General features: G+C 40.7%; 1 protein-coding gene across 1 annotated transcript in view; it reads right to left on the bottom strand.

Moving 5' to 3' along the window:
• The window catches only part of cnot1 (CCR4-NOT transcription complex, subunit 1), a 38,028-nt gene that overhangs the window by 11,423 nt on the left and 2,743 nt on the right, over positions 1–23,862 (bottom strand). Inside the window, exons 2-38 of the mRNA XM_051689609.1 lie at positions 22,685–22,987; positions 22,443–22,550; positions 22,222–22,320; positions 21,906–21,974; positions 21,768–21,822; positions 21,457–21,660; positions 20,740–20,908; positions 20,382–20,508; positions 20,141–20,254; positions 19,880–20,050; positions 16,593–16,720; positions 15,928–16,168; positions 14,595–14,714; positions 14,383–14,505; positions 14,151–14,302; positions 13,854–14,004; positions 13,533–13,734; positions 13,078–13,200; positions 9,361–9,485; positions 6,776–7,062; positions 6,512–6,590; positions 6,147–6,377; positions 5,841–5,981; positions 5,568–5,747; positions 5,338–5,454; positions 5,067–5,177; positions 4,869–4,946; positions 4,599–4,776; positions 4,334–4,488; positions 2,600–2,896; positions 2,145–2,285; positions 1,924–2,028; positions 1,707–1,826; positions 1,405–1,599; positions 1,179–1,321; positions 964–1,072; positions 516–685 (exon numbers count right to left, since the gene is read on the bottom strand). Coding sequence (XP_051545569.1) covers positions 516–685; positions 964–1,072; positions 1,179–1,321; positions 1,405–1,599; positions 1,707–1,826; positions 1,924–2,028; positions 2,145–2,285; positions 2,600–2,896; positions 4,334–4,488; positions 4,599–4,776; positions 4,869–4,946; positions 5,067–5,177; positions 5,338–5,454; positions 5,568–5,747; positions 5,841–5,981; positions 6,147–6,377; positions 6,512–6,590; positions 6,776–7,062; positions 9,361–9,485; positions 13,078–13,200; positions 13,533–13,734; positions 13,854–14,004; positions 14,151–14,302; positions 14,383–14,505; positions 14,595–14,714; positions 15,928–16,168; positions 16,593–16,720; positions 19,880–20,050; positions 20,141–20,254; positions 20,382–20,508; positions 20,740–20,908; positions 21,457–21,660; positions 21,768–21,822; positions 21,906–21,974; positions 22,222–22,320; positions 22,443–22,550; positions 22,685–22,786 — 5,420 coding nt within the window. The 5' untranslated portion in view covers positions 22,787–22,987. The remainder of the gene's footprint in view (positions 1–515; positions 686–963; positions 1,073–1,178; positions 1,322–1,404; positions 1,600–1,706; positions 1,827–1,923; positions 2,029–2,144; positions 2,286–2,599; positions 2,897–4,333; positions 4,489–4,598; positions 4,777–4,868; positions 4,947–5,066; positions 5,178–5,337; positions 5,455–5,567; positions 5,748–5,840; positions 5,982–6,146; positions 6,378–6,511; positions 6,591–6,775; positions 7,063–9,360; positions 9,486–13,077; positions 13,201–13,532; positions 13,735–13,853; positions 14,005–14,150; positions 14,303–14,382; positions 14,506–14,594; positions 14,715–15,927; positions 16,169–16,592; positions 16,721–19,879; positions 20,051–20,140; positions 20,255–20,381; positions 20,509–20,739; positions 20,909–21,456; positions 21,661–21,767; positions 21,823–21,905; positions 21,975–22,221; positions 22,321–22,442; positions 22,551–22,684; positions 22,988–23,862) is intronic.

Raw genomic sequence — 23,862 nt, 5'->3', positions numbered from 1 at the left:
GTTTTAGTACTTTTAGTAGTAGTTGCGATAGCTGATGTCAGCATTATTAGTGGTAGTAGTAGCAGTTACTGTCGTAGCAGTTTTAGTAGTAGCAGCAGCAATTGTCTTAGTAGTTTAAGTAATTCTAGTAGTAGCTGTATTAGTAACTGTCATAGCAGTATTAGTGGTAGTAGCAGCTCTTGTAGCAGTTTTAGTAGTAATAGTAGTAGCAGCAGCAGTCACCGTAGTAGTTTTAGTACTTCTAGTAGTAGTAGTTGTAATAGTAGTAGTAGTTGATCCCGTAGCAGTATTAGCGGTAGTAGTCATTTTCATAGCAGTTTCAGTAGCAACAGTCGTAGTAGTAGTATTATTAGTAGCAGCACCACCAGTAAATGTAGTTTTAGTAGTAGTAGTAGCTGACTTCGTCATGATAGAAATATTAGTGGTAGAAGCTACAAGAAATAGCGACTGTCGTCGTTATGGTAGTAACACAATTAGTAATAAAAGTAGTAGCAGTAGTAGTATTGTTGCCTTACCCTTCAGGTGCATTGGCTCTGGAGTGGGCGCTGGTCCTCATCAGTGTCTCGATAGTGTGGAAGAGATCAGCTTCAGTGATGTGGCTCACACTGCGTTCATCAACCAGAAGAAGTTTCACCAGCTGCATCGCGAATGCCACGGCCATGTAGTTAAGCCCGTTCTCCATAGACTGAAAACACACAACAGTGAGAAACCATTCACATCCACTGCTAATTCATTTAGACCTCTCTAAAGTCCTACAGCAGAGCTAATCAAATCCGTTCCAGTAGGGGCATCGTCCTGCAGAGTCTAGTTCCAGCCCTGCTTGTACACACATGCCTGTAATGCTGAAGACCTTGAAAAGCTGGTTCAGGAGTGCTAGATTATGGTTGGAGCTAAACTCTAAAGTACAGTAACCCCTACCGGGAGTGGAACTGAATAACCCTGTCTTACAGACACTATCCTTACCTGAGCCAGGTGTAAATCATACTGCTGCATGTTGACCAGGTGGTTTCTGATCAGGAGCTCCACAGCCTCAACATTGTACTTGTATTCATCTCTACACTCAATCAAGCATCTATCAGACCATAGAAGGAAAAAGTTACTACTTTCAAGACCAGTCAATGCTTGACAAACATTTTGAAAAGGTGTTGTAAGAGTGTGTGGGTCAGTTGTGTACTGACCTGGTGATTTGTTTGTTGCACCACTGTGGGCCATAGGCACGACCATCCTGTAGGGCTTTCAGCACCAGCAGATGGCACTCTCTGTAGCTTAGCAACAGATCAGGATCAGCACCACTGGTGGCATCCAGTAGACCTTCCACAGCCTGACAGAAAGAGAGATAGGTCAGACATAAGCAGAGACTAAGCACAGTGCTTTTCTTGTCTATTTTGTCAGATTTTCACTGACCTTCTGCAGAAGTCCCAGGGCAGCAATGCCATCACGGGAGGTCCTGGCCATGACCATGGCCTCTAGGAGGCTGCGTATGGCCTGGGTCTGTGGATTCATGGCCAGGGCAGGTGGAATGGCATGCAAGTGCTGCTCCAGGTCTGAAATGCACTTGTCATAGATGTGAGCCACGTCATCAGTGGGCCATGCCTGTTGCTGCAACAGAAAAACAACTCAATTGAGTTTCATACCCAATACGACAGCAAAACAAACATATTTCAGCACCAGTTTCTCAGACTACACAAGATCGATGAGGGTTGTACCTTCATTGGCTGAGCAAGGAATCCAGTGGGCTGAGACAGGTCATTACTGGGTAGGAAGCCTGGAACGTTTCGGGCAAACTCTTCATAAACAGCCAGCTGTTTAGGATCCACTCCACCCACCTGAAAAGCAGAAGTCATCTCAGCACCAGATATATTTATAGACAACACAATATTGTCTACAAATATGACCTTTCAGAAGGTTGTGAAGAGCTCTCACCTTTAGTCTGATCTGCTCTGGCATGCGCTCAGCCTGATAGGTGAGCACCATGGGGTCACAGTAGCGACGGCCTTCCTGGCGAGCATGCTTCCTCAGCTCGAATTCCTACAAGACATGAAATCCATCTCCAATTAGACTTGTTCTGGTGCAGTAACTGTCAATTTTATGGTGTTTGTTGTTAAAACAGCAGTAAAGTTGTGGGGTGGTGTGCATGGACTCACAGTTGCCAGTCTCTTGTCCATCTCAGGTCCAGCTTTTTCCACTGCTGTCTTCTGAATGAAGCAACACGCTAGCTCACAGTTGTCCTGTGCGAGGCGAGCAGCTGCCTCTTCCATCATCTCTCTCTGCTGGGGTGTGGGAGCCTGAAATGGACAAGTTCAGTCAGGATCACAGAGTACAACAGAGGTGAAGTCCAATGTGACAACATTAAAATTAGTACTGTATTAATAGTATAAATAAAATTCACAGGGTTAGATGTTTGGCAACCAAACAACTTTTAATTAATTTAGTGAATTAACAAATAAATAAACAAACAAATAATAATCCCTAGCCATTTTCTTAACTTTGGCCACAAACACGCACAACAAGATTAAAAAAATGGCTAGGGATTATTATTTGTTTGTCGTTTCTAAATGTGAAATGTGTGTGCATAAAAGACAAAAAGGTGCTTCCCTACCCTAAGAGCTGCAGCAAAGCTGTTCTTCAGGTTGGTGGCGATGCTCATAAGCAGCGGCTCTCTGCAGGTGATCATGGCCATGCCAGCGGTCAGGTTCCGCATCATGTGATGGGCGGCAACGCGCATGTGAGACTCTTCAGAGTCCAGAGCGAAGTCCTTTCTGACGATCTGCTCGCAGGTGGTCATAGCAATCTTGATGGAACGGTCTACCACAGGGTGCACCAGCTCCTGTACGGCACGCTCGATTGCCGGTCTCACACACTGCTTCAGCTGAGGGTGGGCCTGCAGCAGGGGGATCTGTACAAACAGAAAGCATTTTTACAGATCATTTTAATCCAGAAAGATTCGCAACCGATTTGTGAACAGATCTGATAAATTCATTGTAAAGAACTGACTCATGAGAATAATTTACTCACAAATAGGATATCGCTATAGCTTGCAAACAAGTTTACAGAACAATCATTACAGACATTTCTGTGACTCTAAATTGGCTTTTAAGATTTTGTTCATTTTCATTAAAACAAAATTTTAAACTCTCTGACATGTTCCCATCACCATGGAAGCCATTCAGCTAGGGCAAGTGAAGACAAGTTGTTGTTTAAATATTTGTCAGTACATCAATTCCCCTGTGATACTGATCTGGAGCATGTTTGTCTGTGCTTCAATAGCCGCTTTTCAACTATCGGGCCAGTGCAAGCCAGGGCTATCAACTGGTCAGTATATAATGGGGCCAATAGCCTCGGACCTCGAGACCAAAATCGATCTGCATTCCCACCATCTGGCCAATAGCCCTGCAGCGTTGCCCTTATACCCGCCCTGGTGCCAACACCACACACCCCGCCCATTTCAAAAGGAACTGGGAAGCTTAAGATGAGGTATCAGACTCTGGAGATTAGCTAGCCCTCAAAACGAACACGCATTTGTACTGTGCCGGCAGTTTTTTATTTTTGTATTAATCCCGAACCTGTACTGCTGTGCGCTGGATACACAACTTGGCAAGTTCAGTGACAGTATACTTAATCACGTCTTCATTTTGGCAGATGCCGTCGATCTGACTTTGCCCAAAGATTCAGAAGAGCCCTGATTTCATCTACTGACCAGTCCTGACGATTCTCTGTTTATTTGTTGAGGTAAGCTGGTAGCTAAATATGAAAAATTGGGCAATTAGTATCTTGGTGCTGAAACCTCTGACCTGACTCAGTGAAACTCTGCCTTTGACACTGCCTCAATCGCCTGTTGGCTTTCTTTTGCCAAAGGGTAATCGACAGGGCCAGGGCATTTTGCCATTTGCCCTGAGGAGGCACGATGAAGCCCCGGAAGTGACAGTGGGAACACAACTGGCCCTGGCATGCACTACCACGCCCTCAATTGGCCAGATAGTAGCTAATGCCAGCTTCCATGGCCATTTTCATGGTGAAAACCAAGTTAAAATGTAATAAAAGGTATAGTGAATAAAAACATGTTTTAAAAAAATCTATTTACTCAAAATGAATCTGGTCTGACTTTGTTTTATTTGTCTGAGAGTTTTGAATTTTTTTTTTAACAATTTCTATAAGGAATTAAAACCACCCTATCCAACAAAATATGATTCAGAGACAGTGGACTCTGACAGGAGGAATAAAATGGGGATACTTGCCCGATTCTCAGAAGATCCACAGTATTTAGAAAGTAATAAGAGTATGAAGTTGAACTACTGCAATGGTGCTCATTGACTTAGTTGAATGCGAGACTCACGCTGACATTGATATTGATGTGTGGAGCCAGACCAGCCAGGGCATAGACGTTAATGTCGTGGTAGCTGAACTGTGGTGTAGGCGGCCCGGTGGCTGTACAGGTAGTGGTGGTGGCTGAAGTCGGCGGAGCAGCTGAAAATGGGACCGTTGTGTCTACTTTTGGTTTTAAAAGGATACAGAAAACAGAAAAGCAGTTTAATTAAGGAACAAAATCAGAAAATAGACTGAAACATGCCTGAGGACAAAGCTGGGTTTGAGTGTTCTACCTGTAGGGACTATAGGCAGCATCTCTTCAGGAGGCTTGGTCTCTTTCTTTGGTGCAGAGAGCTGCTCCTCCAGGTTCTTCAGCTTCTCTTTGTCTCTCAGCAGGTTTCCTGGCTTCAGCTCACTGATGTCCAGAGACAGGTTCTTACAGAGCACTTCAATTTCAAACTTCAGGTTGAGCTGTAACAAGAGAATTGTTGGAGTTAAGTGAAACCTATTCAACTGGAAGATTACGAATCAGTGAGGGAATAGCTGGTGAATGGTTTACTTGCCTTCAAGTCATGTTCCTGGTGGAGTTCAGCCAGAACATTCATGATGCCCATGGTCCAAGGGTTCTGTGGTCTGAAGATCTACAAAACAGGTTGGAAACTTTTAAAGAGGTTGCAAAACTGACCAATGCTCAAACATCTTAGGTAAGTGAAACTGACAGCAAGATTTGGAGGGAAAAATTGTATGACAGTAATCCTTACCACACTCCGTAGACTTGATTCCAAGACTTTAGCCACAAAGGGAACAACATACAGCAACTCCTGCTGGCCCTTCACAAAGGCCTCCAGCAGAAGAGACTTAAGCTCCAAGTCCTACGTGAAAGCAGAGCATTAGTGTCATACTGCAGGTATAAAAATACTATTTATCTCTAATGTCCATTCATGCAATGTCTGATTTATCTCATACTACTTGCATCCACCAAAATTGATTATAAAAAAAAAAAAAAAGAAAAAAAAAAAATTATTAACTAACTGTGTACAGGATGGGTTTGTTTTTAGCTAGGGTGATCATTCCAAGCCAGTGACCCAAATTCTTCAGCAGGGATCGATCAGAGAAGTTAGCAGCTGCCTTATCAGAGGTAAGGAGGACCTGAGCAATCAAAAAGGAGAGCAAGTTTCAATCATGATAAAAGGTATACCCCCCATGAATCACTGCTTTTAAAAAATAATTAAAAAAACAACTTCGTGTTTCTAAAATCTTACCTTGATGTTTCTGTAAGTCTCACTGAGAACCATCTTGACAAACTCTGGGTTTTTCAGTGTGTCCAGGAAGTTGGAATACAGGCTATGAAAGTTGGGCTCAATGCTGACACGCTTCATGACCAGGTACTGAGAGACCCAGGGCATGAACTCCTCCTTCACAGTCTCTTTCAGCTCCTCGACCTTTCAACACAGACCAAGAGATGGTTTAGGGGTTAAGAAAATTAACAAAATACATGTGGGCCATATATAGTCTTAAAATGTAAAATCAGGCACCTTCTGTGTCATGTTTGACTGGGACAAGTTGTTAAAGATGAAAGCAATCTTCTCCTGAACATTCTCTGGGGGCTCTACAATCCTTTCAGTCTGGTCTGTGGCTACTAAAAGAGTGTCAATGTTTGTGGTGTTGATAGAAGGCTAGGAAGAAAACAAAAACATCAGATACCACTGAGACCAGTCCATCAACTTCAACCAATAGCACAGTTTCAGAAAATGACCTTCAAGATTTCTTGGTGGTAAGAAATACCTGCAGCTATCATAAGCACAGACTCAAAACACTGTCTTAAAACACAATTAACTCACTGGCACATCCTTCTTCAGTCCAACAGCTGTGGGTTTAGTGATGGTGGTAGTTTTGGCAGCGGTGGTGGTCGTGGTGGCTGTGGTCACCAGGGTGCTGGCTTGGACAGGCTGGGGAGCTTTGGGGGTTTGAGACTGGGCCTGAGCTTGGGCCAAAGCCAGGCTGCCTGGGGTGGTGATGGAGCCTTGCATCTTCACAGGAGGGTCTCTTGACTGCTGGCCATACTCAATATACTGCACGAGAAATGGGCAACACATAACAGAAGACTTATTTAAGCTTGATGGTTAAGTAACTAGTGCAAAGTGAGAAATTAATAAGGATGTAGCAATGGCCAAAATAGGCAAAAAAAAATTGAATACCAGCTTACCTCTTGTAAATGGTGAGGGAACTGAAGGAAATGGGCTATAGAAGCCAAGTGCTGACAGTACTGGGGATAGTCCTTCAATCTGAGGAACAGGAATAGACCAATAAATAACCAATTCAGTTTATTCAAATCAAGATATGTTCCAAACAAAATCTTTATTCTGAATGGAAATTGCAGGTAACAAGCTACACTGATCTGATTTTTATTTGAATTTGTTTTGTTCCATTTTCAATACACTGTGAAGTCAAGAAAAACTATTGACGGTACCTATTTTTAAATCTATCTAGTGCAGCGATCCCAAAGTAATACATCTTTGATCCGAAAGGTTTGCGTAAGGCTTCCAGGACATATCGTAAGGCCAAGCCCAGCGCCATGTATGTGACTAGGCCCTTCTCGATGATTCCTCCGAACAGGCAGGCGGTGATGTGCAGCTCTTTGTCGGGATATTGGGGGAAGAATCGGTACTCCTCAAACAGATTCCTCAGCATGCAGTTAAAAACCTCCCGTTCCCGCTTAATGTTCGAGTCCTTGAACCTCTGTAGCATTTCCAGCACCTGCGGGAAAAGAACCACCATGAGTTTGAAAGCTGTATCTGAATCAGGAAACAGGCTTCCATTACTTTGTTTGATTGCTTAGTCTGAAGCAGAGTTTGATTACGCACCCACCTCCTGCCACCAAACTGGTCTCTATTCACATTGTATTTTGGGTGCAAACTGCGATAAACTTGCACCATTAAGGCCCCGATATACTTCATATGAATTTGAAGAACGAACAGGTGTAGCATCATTTAGAACAAAATCTGGCCAAAAAGGTGTTTTTCAATGACTCAACAGATAGTGTTTGCATATGAAGTTACCTCCAGAAACTGGTTTCAGACAGACTACTGAAGCAGCATAACGTCACATTGTTGCTAGGATATCGGCAACTGATTAACACCATCTGGTGTCCACTAAAGGTAATGTGTCTGCTTCATTGTGGTTCAGTTGGACTTAATGGTCTAATAATCTAGAACAAAATCAAGAGAGTTTTGGCGATAACCAAGTGTATATTTAAAAACTACAATACTACTTTCTCGCTAGAAATGGAAAAAGTGAATAAAAACATCAACTGCCTCTTTAGCCGCCATTTACTTCATCTCAACAGCCGTTGATTTGCGCACACAGGATTGAGCTTCAAAAATCGATCAGATGAATGTATCCCAGTAGACAGGATGTAATATGAACACTGGATTCTGCCTTGGTCCCTTCCTACCTCCGTATACAGCCTCTAGATGCTGCATTTTCCTGGTTACGAACGCAGCCACTGTGTAATCGCCGCATATTAAGGCCGCATATAGCGCATAAGCATCTTAAATTCAGAATGTAAACAAGACAAATTAATCATTTTCTACTGCATATTACTTTAAATCATCATCAAGTGTTTAAAACAACTTTTACTGACCTAATGCGAATTCTACTCATGGAATGAGGCATAAAGTCATTGATAATACATCTTAATGTCACATTAGTAAAGGTTTTACATATAGTCTTAAGCATCCACATACATAAATGTACTTCTAAATGCCTACCCCAGCAGTGTGGTGGGTGTCTAAATGTTAGCAAACATGCAAATTTTTTTTTGAACTTTTTACACCTGAACGAAGAACAACTCCTCCGGAAGAATATCATGGCCTTTTAGGCCAGACCACCTTTTCAAGCAGACTTGGGTGCTGTTTGACTAGTGTGCACATGAGTCTGGAAAACAGCTCACACAAACCAAACTCTGACATCAAATAGGCTCTGGTCCACACCAAAAGCTCTAGTGTCAGAGCACTTTTTATAGTTGAGGTTTTAAAGAGCCCATCTTATGCTTATTTACAGGTTCATAATTTTATTTTGGGGTCTACTAGATTAGGTTTACATGCTTTAATGTTCAAAAAACAAAATTTTCTCATACTGTACATTGCTGCAGCATCTCTTTTCACCCTCTGTTGCAACTCCTGTCTCTTTAAAGATCACCTTTCCGAAAAGCCCAGTCTGCTCTGACTGGTCAGCTGGCCCAGTATGTTGTGATTGGTCAACCGCTTAGAGTGTGTGTTGGAAATGTAACGCCCCTTACCATAACAGAGTTTCAGCTCCCGAGGCTTCCTGAGCAGTGCATTCCTGAGGTGGGCATTATGCAAATGTATTACATAGTGATGTAACTGTGTCACAAATGTAATGGCTGGACTGCAAACCAGGCGTTTCAAGCAGTTCAGGAGCAATGTTTTCTGTGGGAGAGAGTAACTCCCTCTGGCGTGGACATTGTACTTTGTAACTTTGCAGACATTTTACATGCACAAACAGCTATATTACACAATAAAGGTAAGGTAAAATCCCAAAAAGCATAATAGGGCCTCTTTAAGAATAAAGGCCACAATATACTTTGAGAAGTTCTTCGTTCTGGGTTAAAAAGTTCTAAACAGCCGAGCAACAGTATACTGTTTGCAAACATTTAGACACCGGTCACTCCGCTGTGGGAGCTAGGCATTAAGAGGAGCATTTAATTATAAGGATGCTACATGTAAAACCTAAACTAAATGTAACATTAAAATGTATTATTAATGACTTTATGCCTCATTCTATGAGTGGAATTCACACTAGATCAATAAAAGATGCTTTATAACCACTCAATTATGAAAGTAATAGTTTGTTCTTTGGTTTAATATGAAGTATATCTGGGCCTTAAGAGAGAATCGTAACCAAAAAAAAAAACAAACAAAAAAATAAAAAAAATGGACAAATATAAATTGAGCCAAATCAATTTGCTTGTTTAAGTGCAAAAATGCCAATATACTTGTTCAGCACCTTCTGCTGATCTTGTCAGGTTCTCACCTCATCCACAGACATGGTTGGGTGTGGCGGATGGTTGTAGATGCGCTGGAAGTAGCTGTTCGCCTCATCGTCAATCTCCTTACTAAAGTGCTGGTTTGCCTCGGGCCACACCTGAGAGAGGTCAGCTAGTACAGAGAACAGGAAAGTCACTAAATAACTCCATACTGATTTGAGATCATATTTTTAAACAGTAAACCACATGCAAATACATATACATACACACACATACATAAACACCAGCAGCCATATCACCCTGCAGCTCTCACCTGGTTGCCCAATAATGCTAAGCAGGGTTGAGCCTGTCCAGTACCTGGATGGGAGACCTCTTGGGGAAACTAAGGTTGCTGCTGGAAAAGGCATTAGGGAGGCCAGCAGGGGGTACTCACCCTGTGGTCTGTGTGGGTCCTAATGCCACAGTATAGTGAGGGGATACTATACTGTAAATATGCAGATGAGATAACCTGAGGTCCTGACTCTCTGTGGTCATTAAAAATGAGTAGGTGTGTGGTCAAATTCCCCCCATTGGACCTTATCTATCATGGCCTCCCAATAATCCCCATCCCTGAATTGGCTACATCACTCTACTCTCCTCTCCATCAATAGCTGATGTGTGGTGAGCGTACTGGTGCACTATGACTGCTGTTGCATCATCCAGGTGGATGCTGCACACTGGTGGTGGTAGAAGAGATTCCCCCATACTATTTAAAGAGCTTTGAGTGCCTAGAAAAGCACTATATAAATGTAAGGAATTATATATATATATATATATATATATATATATATGACCTGAACTGGGTGTGTCAAATAAGGGAGACATGCAAAATGTATAGTGTTGGGGGTCCTCCAGGAACAGGGTTGGGAAACTGCTTTAAATAATCAAGTCCGAATGAATTCGTTCATGAATTTGAATTAAAATTGTAACCGTAAACTCAACATCAATATTTTAAGCTTATTTTAACCTTTACAACTAAGAAAAACAATGTCAATATAAATGCAATAAACACCTCTGTTGCATTTCATATTCACATTTTATGTTTAATATCCTGCTGAACACATTTCAAAGTGGTTTCAGAATGAAAGCATATGCTTTAGGTATATGAAGACAAAACTGTCATTCAACACAATTCTTGTGTTCTGTTGACTCAATTATTTGTTGATTTTTCCCCTCCACTCAAACATAGACTAAAGAAAGTGAAAGCTGCATAAGTCATTACAACCAGAGTTATTATTATTCATATTTTAATTTAGTTTTTTTTTCTACTTCATTTTCAATTTGTCCATTCAATTTAGTTTAATCTAAAATTACGGGTGAAATACATGTAATTAATTAAATACATTTAATAAATGGTAACATTAAGACATTTAATAATGCCCGTAAAATTAAACAGAAAAGATCAGATACCATCAGAAATGTATTTTATATTCTACTACACTTCACACTTTTCAGTCCTCCTGCTGTGTCCAGGTATAGCCTACTTCTCTAAAGTTAAGATAATTTTTATGACAAACTCTCCTTGAGCTGACTTGTTCTTTTCACATTATATTTTGTTTGGATAATAGGTGAATAGAGACTTCTCCCCTCACTTGTGTTCTTCATTGTAGATTCAGATTTTTTTGCCATTGAAACCCAAGTGCCAGCTTTACAGGTAACACACAGAGGTTGCACCTCAAATATGTAACGGACTGAGTTGTCCAATTTCCATCATGGTCTATTTCATCCGTCATATTAGTTTAAATATCCCTAATATGTAGCAAATTTGATTTTGTCTCGCTACAGTCAACATTTTCAGTTAGAAAAGGCTTTGCGTAGTAACGCGAATCTGATAATACATTTGTTCTATTTAATAATTTGCAGAGTTGGGGAATGTACTTTTAAAAGTGTACTTATGTTATTGATGTTTCTGGATGAGAGCGGCAGAGCACGTGTGGTGATCTCTTTCCCGCACGCACATACAGCATGCACGTGGGCGAGAGAGAGAAAGTACTTTGAAAGAGTGTGCGCTGCTGCTCTCAGCCAGAATAAATCACACATAAGGACATATACACATGAGAACTGATGTGCAGTATCAAATACACAGAATGTAAGATAGTACTAACTGTAGAGAGCACATCATTATGAAGACAAAGCAAAATCCCGGACAATTAGAGGCAATTTTGAAATCCCGGCCAGACACTTTTTTTCAGGTCTGAAAAAGGACATGTCTGGTAAAAAGAGGATGTATGGTCACCCTATGTTAAGTAATTTTTTTGTCATTGCATCACAAATGCCATGGACTTGGCTGGACTCAGAAAAAAATCCCGAGTCCTGAAGGCTCGAGTTCAAGTTCGAGTAAAAATGCATCCGAGTCCGTGACAAGTCCAAGCCTCGTGACTTGAGTCCGAACTCGAGTACCCCAACTCTAATATAATATAAATATACACGTGTATATATATATATATATATATATATATATATATATATATATATATATATATACTATATATATATATATATATATACACACACACATACATACATACATACATACACACACACACACACACACACAGATCAGCCACAACATTAAAACCACCTGCCTAATATTGTGCAGGTCCCCCTCGTGCCGCCAAAACAGTGCCAACCCGCATCTCAGAACAGCATTCTGAGACGCTATTCTTCTCACCACAATTGTACAGAGTGGTTATCCGAGTTACCGTAGACTTTGTCAGTTCGAACCAGTCTGGCCATTTTCTGTTGACCTCTCTCATCAAGAAGGCATTTCCATCAGCAGAACTGCCGCTCACTGGATGTTTTTGGCACCAATCTGAATAAATTCTAGAGACTGTTGTGTGTGAAAATCCCAGGAGATCAGTAGTTACAGAAATACTCAAACCACCCCGTCTGGCACCAACAATCATCCAATCGTGTGGCAGCAGTGCAGTGCATAAAATCACGCAGATACAGGTCAGGAGCTTCAGTTAATGTTCACATCAACCATCAGAATGGGGAAAATGTTATTCTCAGTGATCTGGACCGTGGCATGATTGTTGGTGCCAGATGGGCTGGTTTGAGTATTTCTATAACTGCTGATCTACTGGGATTTTCACACACAACAGTCTCTAGAATTTACTCAGAATGGTGCCAAAAACAAAAACATCCAGTGTGGGGCAGTTCTGCGGATGGAAATGCCTTGTTGATGAGAGGTCAACAAAGAATGGCCAGACTGGTTCGAACTGACGATCTCCACGGTAACTCGGATAACCGCTCTGTACAATAGTGGTGGGAAAAACAGCAACTCTGAATGCTATTCTGAGATGAGGGTTGGCGCTGTTTTTGCGGCACAAGGGGGACCTACACAATATTATACAGGTGGTTTTAATGTTGTGGCTAATGTGTGTGTTACAAAAAACACTGAAGTTCCAGGCAAACAGCTTGTTTTCCTTTAAAACATCTGTCTGATGGAAGACGACTGATTATGTTTACACATGGATTCAAGCTGGTTGCCAAGAACATCTTGCAGTAATGTAGACTGACCTGTATTTCCTCTTAGACCCAATGATTTTTTTTTACCTTTTTTTTGCCCAGAGATTAAAAGTACGCTGAGATTAAAGAGACACTGTGAAATATGGCAAAAAGTTTCAAAAACACTTTTGTGACGGCCTGTTTATAGAGGAAATACAGCTTGAGGCACCTGGCACTCTCTCAGCCACACCACCACTTACAGGCCTTCATCTTACTCTGCTGGAAGGTGGGCGGGTTCAGCCCTGGTGTGCTCATCTTCCTGGTGCTGAAGAGGTCACTGCTGACAGCTGACATGCCCAAACCTGAGCCAATCCCAGTCAAGCTTGTGCTCAGAGGACCTTGACGAATGATAATATCATTAAAGTCTAACACATGCATATGATATGGCACTTATAGAAGGACAGTAAAACTTTTGGCTGTCTACAAGACAGAAACAATGGGGAACGTAGTGAATTTTAAGAAAAATTAACAACAGCAAGGCCTGAATTTGTGTCTGTAATAGAGGTGGGGCATTTCATTATAACTTACATTATACTATGGTTTTCCTGCCTACTGATAGCCATGCAAAGGTATCTACTGCAGTATGAACAGTACAGCACAATATTTCCCAGCTGAATGGTATAGACAGTCACACCACCAGAAGCTGAAAACTACAGAAGCCTGATGGTACCTTGCAGCTGAGAAGACAGGGGGTTGATTCCTGGGAAAGCTGTGCTCGGATTCGGGGTGGGCAGGTTTGAAAAGGCCTTAGCTGGGGACTGGGGGTTACTGAAGGCAGAGCCTTGCAGGCTGGGGAATCCTTGCATGCTCGGGGTGTGCGAGGTGGATGAGACGCCTAGACTCAAAGATCCCATTGCAGAGAGGGGGTCCATCTGGAATACAACAGGATTTCCAGTTACTAGTGATAAAATCACATTTATTCAAGCTGCAACAGGTGTGCTCACTCACTGAAAATGTAAATAAAGTCTAAACCCTGTAAGGTCACAGTTACCTGCACGGGTGAGATAGCATCTAAGCTGCTGGTGCTGGGCGCCCGTCCCTTTGGCAGGACTCCTGGTGGTGGCTGCCGAGCCTTGTTCATCACATTGCTACAGTTGGCAACCATGGTCAAGATTGTCTCAGACAGCTCTTGAGATACATTCCTGTTAAAAGAGCCCAAACAAAACCAGTGCAGTAGTTTTTAACTAGACATAAAAGGAAAACAATGCCCGATTAGAAATCCCATCTTAAAATAACATTAAGCCGGGTGTGCACCTAGCTTTTTGTCAATGCAAGTTTCTATACGTACCCAGCACAAGACTGTAGACACGCAAGCATGGTAGCCAGTGTTTCAGGAGGAAGTTGAGCACTCTTCGGCTGGTCTTTCTCTGGGGCCAAACCACCCAAGATGGAGGGACAGCGTCTCTTCAGGAACGTGACACACGCCTGGATGAACGGCTCCTTATGAAAGAACACAGAGTGTGTCAGTGTTTCATTTACATTTGCTTAAAGTCAAAATCATAATGTGAATGGCCACTCACCCCGTGCTCTCGGATTTTGTCAGTGAGCCATTTGTCAAGTTTGAGGTATTCACGGCGTGAGGCAAGTGCAGCAAGGTCAATTACAAAGGCAAATGGAGTACCATTCAGCAGCATTGATAGAGACTGAAATGCACAAAAAAACAAGATTTGTTATAATCATGCATCTCTGAATTTCTTAGGACAGCAAATGCAGTAGTTAAGTAGATTGGTACCTTCAAGTCCTGAGCAACATCCAGGATGCGAGATAGCTTGGCTTGGTCGTATTGCTCTCCTCTCATATACCACTCGGCCATAGAGTGCATGATCAGCTGACGAATGGAGGGGGATTGGCCCTAGGAACATAAGATACATACAGTCACAATAAAGTCAGAATGGAACAGTACATCTCTTTTATTGAAGCTAAAAGCATTCACGATACAACTTCAGACAGCACTGTGCCTAAAGACTGGACTGAGAATGCGCCAGTGCACATACACCTGAATACTAGGGATGTCATAAAATATTGATATATCGATCGGCATGTTATTTTTTTGATACATTTGAGGCATCGATATAAAAATTAGCTGAAATTTAAATTAGAAGCCTAATTTATGTGCCAGTTGCATTCCATTCATTGCAGTCTGACAATCGCTTTGGGAGACCACAAGGGGGCAACATAATATTTACTGGACAAGGCACAAATATCACACACATAAGCTAATGGCAGTCCAAAGTTACTAAGGTTTTTGTACTTCAAGAATTTACAAAGTGACGTTGATGAGTTTGCAGGTTATTGTATGAAACTGGTGTAGCTGTGCAAACTGAACTATTAGAAATGGTATGAAGCACTGAACAGGTCTTTCATTCAAGTGGTCAAACCACAAAAAGACATACCTTCAACTGAAAATACATTGTGTAGGCACAATGAAAGATATATATACACACTATATCATTCAGTAATGACTACATTAAATAACTGATATCCTTTGATAATGATTTTGGTTGAATTTAATGGAAAACTATGCGAGTTGAGCTCCATGGTGCAGCAAAATTGTAAACAGCACAACCCACTTTAATTTACCCTCCCGCTCACACTTTACCAAAGTTGTTTTGAGAAATGTTTGGAAAGACTATTGTGCAATGAGCAGCCCTATTTATATTTTAAATAATCCTGATACTTATAATCATATGGAAAATGTTCCGATTATCGATAAGTGAAAACGGCATCAATCCCAAACCTACAGAATACACAGACAACATTGTGAACAATGTCTCAAGAATATTTTTTTTTATTTTGTAAACACTAAATATTTTGCAAGGTTTTCTGGACTTCTTCACTTCTGCCCAAATAAATCACTCTGTGGATTCTATTTATCGTTTACTCCGACACTTATTTGCCTTCACCTGCTGGTACATCTTAACAATTGATGTCAGAAGTGGGATTCGAACCCACACTTCCAAGAAAGCCTCCCTTTTAAAAAACCAACACTAATAAATAGTTCCCAATAAGACTAAGGACATGAATAATGCAAATAATCAAGGTTTTGATTTCACATTCACACCCACCTGTCCATGCCAGGCATAGTGCAAGATGATGGCAGAGTTGGGGTGGTTGCCCAGAAAGATGGGCATGAGTGTGGAGATGAGTTCATGGCGCAGGGTGTGCCAGGAGGTGCTGATCTGCAGCAGGGCCAACATCAGCATGTCCGGGCAGTGCTTGATGGGGAAGCTGAAGAGCTGCTTCACCTGTTCATAATGCCCAACTTCAGAGAGGCGCAAGAGGCTCTCCACTAGGTCCAGGCTCTTCCTGTTGGCCAAAGAGGGACAATAATTAAACATTAGGACTATTAAAAGATTTATCATTCGACTTGGCCACCACATTTGATTTCAGTGTTTTATCAAAGATTTGAGTGAATAATGACTTAATTTTATCAGTGATCAGTGATCGGATGGCTTAAAAAGACTTGGGATATAGTGCATTAGTTGTATTGATTACATTTACAGTGGTTTTACGGTGTGTGCTTATTTTTCTTTATTCAAGCTTGACAGACCGGAGAATCTATCTGGCAAACTAACACCGTGAAGACTTCATCTTGTGTTTACAGAAGAAATAGTTAAAGATTTGGAGTAACAGGAGTGTGAGTACATAATTTTATGAGTCCATTTTTAATTCTCGGTGGACTATCACTTATAAAGGTATTTATCATCTTCTCTAACAGACTCAGACTAACCATGTGGCTATCTCTCTGTTGTCATCCTCAGGTGGGGCCTTCAGGATGTCAATGGCGACAGTGTGACAGGGGAAGTCAGCAAAGCAGAACACTTCAGGATTCATCAGGGAGTGCTGAATGAAAGACAGCTGGAGAACACAGAAGCATGATTCAGCTGATTACTCAATTGTACTATAAGGCGGGTGCCAAGGTGTTTGCATTCAAAAGGATAAAACTCCTCAGGGAGGCAGAGAGCAAATGTATGATCTCTGAGAAAATCTGTATCTTTGTGAGAGTTTCTATGCTATCTCACACCCAACTGAGCAAGAATTGCCTCGTTGTCTTTCTACATCTGTTTTCTCTCCTACTCCCCCTCTCCTATCCCTCTCAGCTCAAAATCACCTTAAAACACACTTAATCTTGTAGGTAACAAATGTTTAAATATGTCTGGCCATTCATGTTCCATATCATTGAAAATGTCTCAGTGTGACTGGTACGAAGGTCTCATTACCTTAACTGTAAAATACTGAGCTGAGAAAGTATAAGTAACAGTGCTAACACTGTTCTACATTAGAGAAATACTAAACCGTAATAATGAGCCTTTAAAATATAAGTTTTACAAGCGCACACGCAAAGCGAGCTGCAGCGTCACCAGCAAAAGTGGTAATGATTCTGAATGTGTTGGAAAAACCAGCAAGGAGACTGTCTGAACATTTTGTTAATTTATAGAGAAATGCACATTAGGGTTCTGCCAACAGACGATGATCTCGGGAATCGACGATGGTCAGAGTTATTGCCAACAGCTGATGCCTTTGACGATGTCAAGATGATATTTGACTCTTTTCCCATTAATGTATTAAATTATCATTACTATTAGGCTATTATTTTTACCAAATTAATATTACAAATAATTTGCCCATTGACGTGCTTGAAGAAACACACTTTATTATATTATTAAGAACAGATGACAAAAATTTAGTCTATACTCATGTATGACACGCTGTTTGTACGGAGGCGTGCAGTCACGGAACACGTGCATGTAAAAGGTTCTCACTCTCTTTGTTTCTGTCTTCTGAATTTTTTATTTGCAAGAACAGTATCGTCTATGAGTGCTGCAAATGGCCTCAGACACCTCAGCTCAGGAGGTGCTTCGAGTTTATTTCGCTTTATTTCCACAGAGAAGTTTGTGTCCACAACTCTGCAGCCTATACATCTGTGATTAAAACATAAAATAATACGAAAACACGTTCACCTCGAGCCATGATTTATATTTCAGTGATTATCATCATCATTATGATTATTTTTACATTTATAATTGTTTTTGTCTTCATTTGTGTAAATAATTTTCCGCCTGCATGTTTAGATGGATACTTGCCGGACAGTAAATGGAAAGGTGGTTACTCTTAAATATATTATTTTTTTTGATCACTTCATTATTTTAATTGCTTTTTCGTTTGGAGTGCAATTTGAATTAAGAAATGTATTTAAGTTTTTCGTTTTTTAAATAAATTAATATTTTCAATGCAAAATCACTAAAGCAAGAATATTCACCGATCCCTCAGCCTAGGGGTTGCCGATGTAATTGGATATTGCAATTAGATAGATAGATAGATAGATAGATAGTGAAGGAGGGAACAAAAATTTATTCACACACATTATGTATTTTCCAGGACAACGAAACACCCGGCCGGTAGAGAATGCACTGATGAAGTTCTTTGCCAGAGAGATGTTGTCCTTCACAACTGTTGTAAAGCCATCTTTCAAAAAGTTGAACACCACACACTGTAACTGCACTCATTTTTTTTTCGAGTTTCATTTGAATTTTTAGTTAAAATAAATATAAAAAGTTCAAAGTTTGAAATCAAGGTGTCTTGCTTTATTGTGTAGGCTTAACCCTAACCCTGCTAACCTACACCTATAGCGGTAAATTCGTCAGTTTCCTGTGGAGTTTTTTTTTCTGTGACCAACTGACCAATCAAAACTTGGTCGACCAAGACTCTTCTCATCCACTAACGATTGGTCGACTATTAGGGGGCAGCCCTAGTGCCTACCTCCTGTATGCAGATAAGGTGTGACCCTAGGACTTCCAAACCTATTCATCCCCAAATTCTTATTGTCATTCATTTTGATTGTGGTCTGGGTATTTAAGGAAATCTAGCACATTGCTCTTTGGAATTTTCTGTCCCCATGGTGCTTACACTACATATTTTACTGAAGTTAGGTATGCATCTGTTACTCTTAAGATTCATCTTTGAGCATTAGATGTTTTGTATTGATTATTTCTGAATTGATTAATTATGTAATTGGCTTGATACATATTTACCTGACTAATAAATTGTTAAACTTGATTGATTCTATTCTGACTTACTCTGAAATTCTTGCATTTTGTAGATTATGTTAAGTCCTTGTTGACACAAATCTGTGATCAGTGTTAGTACAAACTAAAGGCTCAGTGTTGATAGAGCATCGGGCATGGCTTCCGAGACCTTAGCTTTCTGGCTAACTATTCAGCATTAACTAAGTGTGCCTAGACTGTATAGACTAAATATAATAATTATTTAGAACAACAAAATGTTGGTCCACTCGCCTAAATAATGGTAGTCATTACCTCAAATTATTGTTAACATTATTCCGGCCAAGGGTACATAGGAAACTATTGAGACTATTTAAAATTACTATCTGGATACGGTAGTGTTGGTCAGCCTATCCAGATAATATAAGTCACTCTGGTTGAGAGTAGTGTTATTTTAATTAAGTGTATGCAGATCTAGGGGGACTAAACAAAACTATTATTCAAATAAAAATAGTAGTCTGAATAGTAGTCAATAACCTCTGGAAAATGCCCCAAAACTGACCAGTTTGTGAAATGGTCACATATAACCCGGCCGGTACGTAGACTCTACTAACAGGAATCCAAATGAACGAGTGCAATGTAAAAGTATAGAATTAACTAGAATAATCAAGTATCCAAATCTAGAGAAGATCTCAATTAATGATCAGTCATAATTGGAAACTCAAACTAAATTTGAGGTCTAATATAATTGGAGTCAGATTAAATTATTAATGGAGTCAGATTTGGTCTTAACTAAATCAAATAGTTATGACGCTACAGCCACATGTGCACGAAAAAGAATGCGCAGATACCTTCACCACTTCGCTGATTCCGCCATTGGGCCAGCGAGGTGGCATATTTATAGTACAATAAAAGTTTTGGATCAATTGTTTATTTTGCTCTCTCTGATTCAGCACCACAAAAAAAATATTGACATCAAATTGCAGGAATGTTAGTGACGTATGCTATTTTTTACCTGTCCCTCTGCATGCTTCCATGATCTGGTAATGAGATCCACAGGGAACACCTCCATCCCCAGACCCCTCTGGATCCCATACACCACTATCTGAAGCCCCTTACTGTCCCGGATCAGAAAGCCAGGGTGGTCCAGCTCATAGGTCACCTCTTTGAAATTCAGATTGGGGTTCTGAGGAGAACAAGGCAGCAGAGGTTTATAATAAAGTTAAATCAATTCAGAAGCTTGTTTTTGGACTTGTTATAGGAGAACCAGGCTTACCACATCTTTAACCACATCAATCAGAACTTCCACATTCCAGGTGTGGGCCTGAGAGGCATCACTCTTGTCCTTCCCATCACTCCAGATCCCACCACCCACTGGATTTGTGATTGACTACCAGACAGACGAACCAGTCATTCAAATCTGCTTGCATTCTATGACCAAGACTTCATATAATTCAAGTTTAAGGTTACATTAGAATCCCAGTGGAAACTAAATCAGGCCCAGCAAGGAGACATACCTGTAGGGGGATGCCATCGGACAGCCCAGAGTGAGTGCGGGCCATCATGCCCAGCACTCGAGCCACCTGGCTGGCTGTCACCTCTCGCACCCCATACTGCATGATTATATTCCTGCATTCGTCAAGACTGGGGGAAAAGTACACAAACAATAAAAATGTCTTTGTTTAGACAGTTAAAAAAATAAAATAAAAAATATTCAGCTCAAATCTATGTAGTAAAAAACAAAACAAGAAACATGTAATGTTTATATTCAGTGTTACTTGACTGCAGTTTGAACAAAGCCTAAGAATATCTCACTACAGGAACAGCTTTAATAAAATATTTATCAAGTCTCACATACTTGAACATTTCCAATACCTTGCACAAAAGCCATAGCCAACTTCTTGCATGAAGTCAGCAAGAGAACTCTCCATCATGGTCTTATTTAACTCTCCAGAGTCTGGCAGGATCCTGTCCATGAGAATGTCACGTTTGTCAGGGTAGAGCAGTGGTGCGAGCACCACAGGACAGCGCTCCTGCGGGAAATCTGGGAATCACACAAAAACACAGGAAAAAAAACATTTTTTTTTTTCATATGTTTAAAATCAAATTAAACATCAAAATCAAACGTGTCTCAGCCTAAATGGCTAGAATTCAATTTCTTGTGTTATTTTCGTCATTAGTTGTTCGATGGGATGTTCCTCCAGGTGTTGCGACATCTCATTGCATGTTATTTCATTGCATTTGCCACCCAACCCCTTTCCCATTTTATACAGATTTGGATATTGCCCTCATGAAAATCAATACCAAAATATCCACTGCTGAAGTCTGACACATGGTGAACCTACTTAAATTTGCGTCATTACTACAACATGCAGTGCAATGTGGACGTGCAACCAAAAAGCGACTACAGTCTGAAAGGGGGAAAAACAAATCAGATCCGGCCACATAAAACCAAGTCGGTGTAACGTGAATAAAGCCTAAATGAATCCCTAGAAGCAAGAGAGCTTTTCAAATAGAGCCTGAGACAGTCTTCTACATAATGACTGGACACAGGCAACTTCCATCACTGTGCGTCAGAATCAACATACTAACCTCTGCACAGTGTTTTGAGAAACGCGTCAATCTGCTCTTGTCCGACTCCACTAGAGCCCTTCTGACCAAACAGAAGATGCGAGAGGAGCAGATGCAGAACCTCTATGGCAATGTCTTGGAAGCCACCTTCCTGATTCCCTCCGAGGTCCGAGTCCACGTATGAGCGAAGGAGGTCTGGGAGCTTCTGCTTGACAAACTGGGCAGCTGTGAAAAAGCAAAGGGGTTTATTTGGGCCAAAAGATTCACAGAATGTTAAATGGTACAGAAGTGAAACTGAAACGTTAAATCGAAGACAGGAAGCGACTACTTACCAAACCCTCGAAGGTCTGCGTTGCTTGAGTTCAGCAAAGCAAGGCCAAAAATCACCTGGTGGAAGCGGTACATTTTTATACTGCCATAATAACAAGAACATTTGAAATCACAATTTTTGGAAAAAAAATTATACTTACCTCCTGGACCTTGCTTAGCTTGAGAACTTTACTCAGTTGAGTAAATAAATGAGGTGATGGCTTTAAACTCTGTAAGAACAAGCAGACATTATATTTTACCTATGAACCCAACCTACCATAAAGCAAACAACTAACAACAGCTTAAAAATATTGAAATACATAAGCCTGGTTTCCATATAGACAGCAGACACAATTAAAGTTCTGAACAGCTTGAAAAAAACATCCCAATAGCAAAAGGATAAACCTCTAAGAAACTGAGAATTTGAATAAAAAGAGACAACTGAAAAGGTCAACATTGGAAGGAAGATTTGCATACCTTCTGATAGTGCAGGGGATTGTCAATGGCGTAGCAGAGTGATGAAATAAAATTTGGTTTTGAAATAAGTGACACACACTCCTGGATCAGAAATTGTGTCTGCAGAAAATTGATGATTGAACAGAGACAAAAACAACACATTAAAACAAATACTAAAGAAAAACACTTGCTTAATTTTTTGGAATTACAGTCACTTCCAAAAAAGAGAATTCATAAATTACCTGGTGGAAATCTTTGCCACTGCTTTTACCATCGCCACTGAAATCCACATGGGAAAAGAGACAGCGTAATAGATGCCGGTCTGCCTCAGGGCCGTGATGAGTCACAATCTGAGGGAAAGCAATGAATCAAGTTGTCAGTACACAACACTGGTCTTCCCCAATGAAATAAACCCCTCAATGCACAAACTACTTCCAAAATTAATACATGAGAGATAAACAGCACCAAACACAAATGGACTCACATGTTGTATTTCCTGCTGGCTGGCTCTGTAGTTTTTCTTAGTTAAATTGTCCACCAGGTAACTGATTTGAGACAAAGCCAGCGAGAGCGAATCAAGATTCATTGCTGGTTGGGGCGGAAGCAGGCGGCCGAGTCCGGCGCAAAATCACCATTATTCCCCTTTAGTCACTTCAGTGATAGGTTACTTCTGTCGGTCCCCCCCCCCCCCAAAAGGTGTGAAAAGTGTCCGGTGTCCAACAGGCCAAGTCTCTGGGTGGATACTGATTCAGAGTAACGTCCTTCAATGTAATTCAGTGGGTGACATCTGGAAGAACAAGAAATAATTTTAAATGAATAACAAAACAGCAAGGCGGCACATGAAATCTTAAATGTTAATGATTAAAACTAATGCTTCCATAACACAAGTGAAAGATGCACTAAGTATTTTTTGTTTATGTTGTGCTGGTCAATACAGCAGTCATTATGGACTGACCAACACCTATATAGATGCAGCATTATGCAAAAGCCAAAGTTTTCAGTTACCGATGCCATTATAGAAATACAGTATTCGCAACCAACCATGATTAATTTATCCTGTTATAGGTGTTGTAAGAAATTTTAGCCGTTCTGCGACTTCCACCAGACTAGCTGCTGTATTAGCCACACCTCCCACGACCTTGACGCATTCTCGCGGCCATCTGTGCCATTTTTAATTCTTGGTGTATGTAAGCAGGCACTAGATGGATGTCTTTGAAAGTTCTGATGCATTTCTGGTGATGTGCATTTCAGTGCAGGATAATATTGGATGCTTTGAACTATGTATGTGCGTCACGTATATTTCAGCATGCATTCTATGTTTTTTCGGCTCATATCAACTTGGATTTCTTGTAAACCAGTCATAATACGATTCAAGCTTTGCAACGGAAATGTTATTAAAGGATGGGGCACTTAAAAACACTATTGGACTCGATCGAACATCCACGAGTAAACAGTTTAATTCATGAATATTTCAAACGTCATGACTGTTTGATAGTTTGTGGATGCAATGTGCTGGATATTCGTTGTGTAGATCCTGAAATTTTGTTTTATAATGTTGTGGAGCTGTTTCATTCTCTTCCGAGTTTCAAATATGGCTGAATTTTTGCATGATGTTAGCTAATCACAACAGTGGCCTTTTTCGTTGAAGTTTTAAGGCACTTA

This window comes from Myxocyprinus asiaticus, chromosome 46, assembly GCF_019703515.2.
Source record: "Myxocyprinus asiaticus isolate MX2 ecotype Aquarium Trade chromosome 46, UBuf_Myxa_2, whole genome shotgun sequence".
NCBI lineage: Eukaryota > Metazoa > Chordata > Actinopteri > Cypriniformes > Catostomidae > Myxocyprinus > Myxocyprinus asiaticus.
This window is presented reverse-complemented; position numbering and strand designations above follow the sequence as displayed.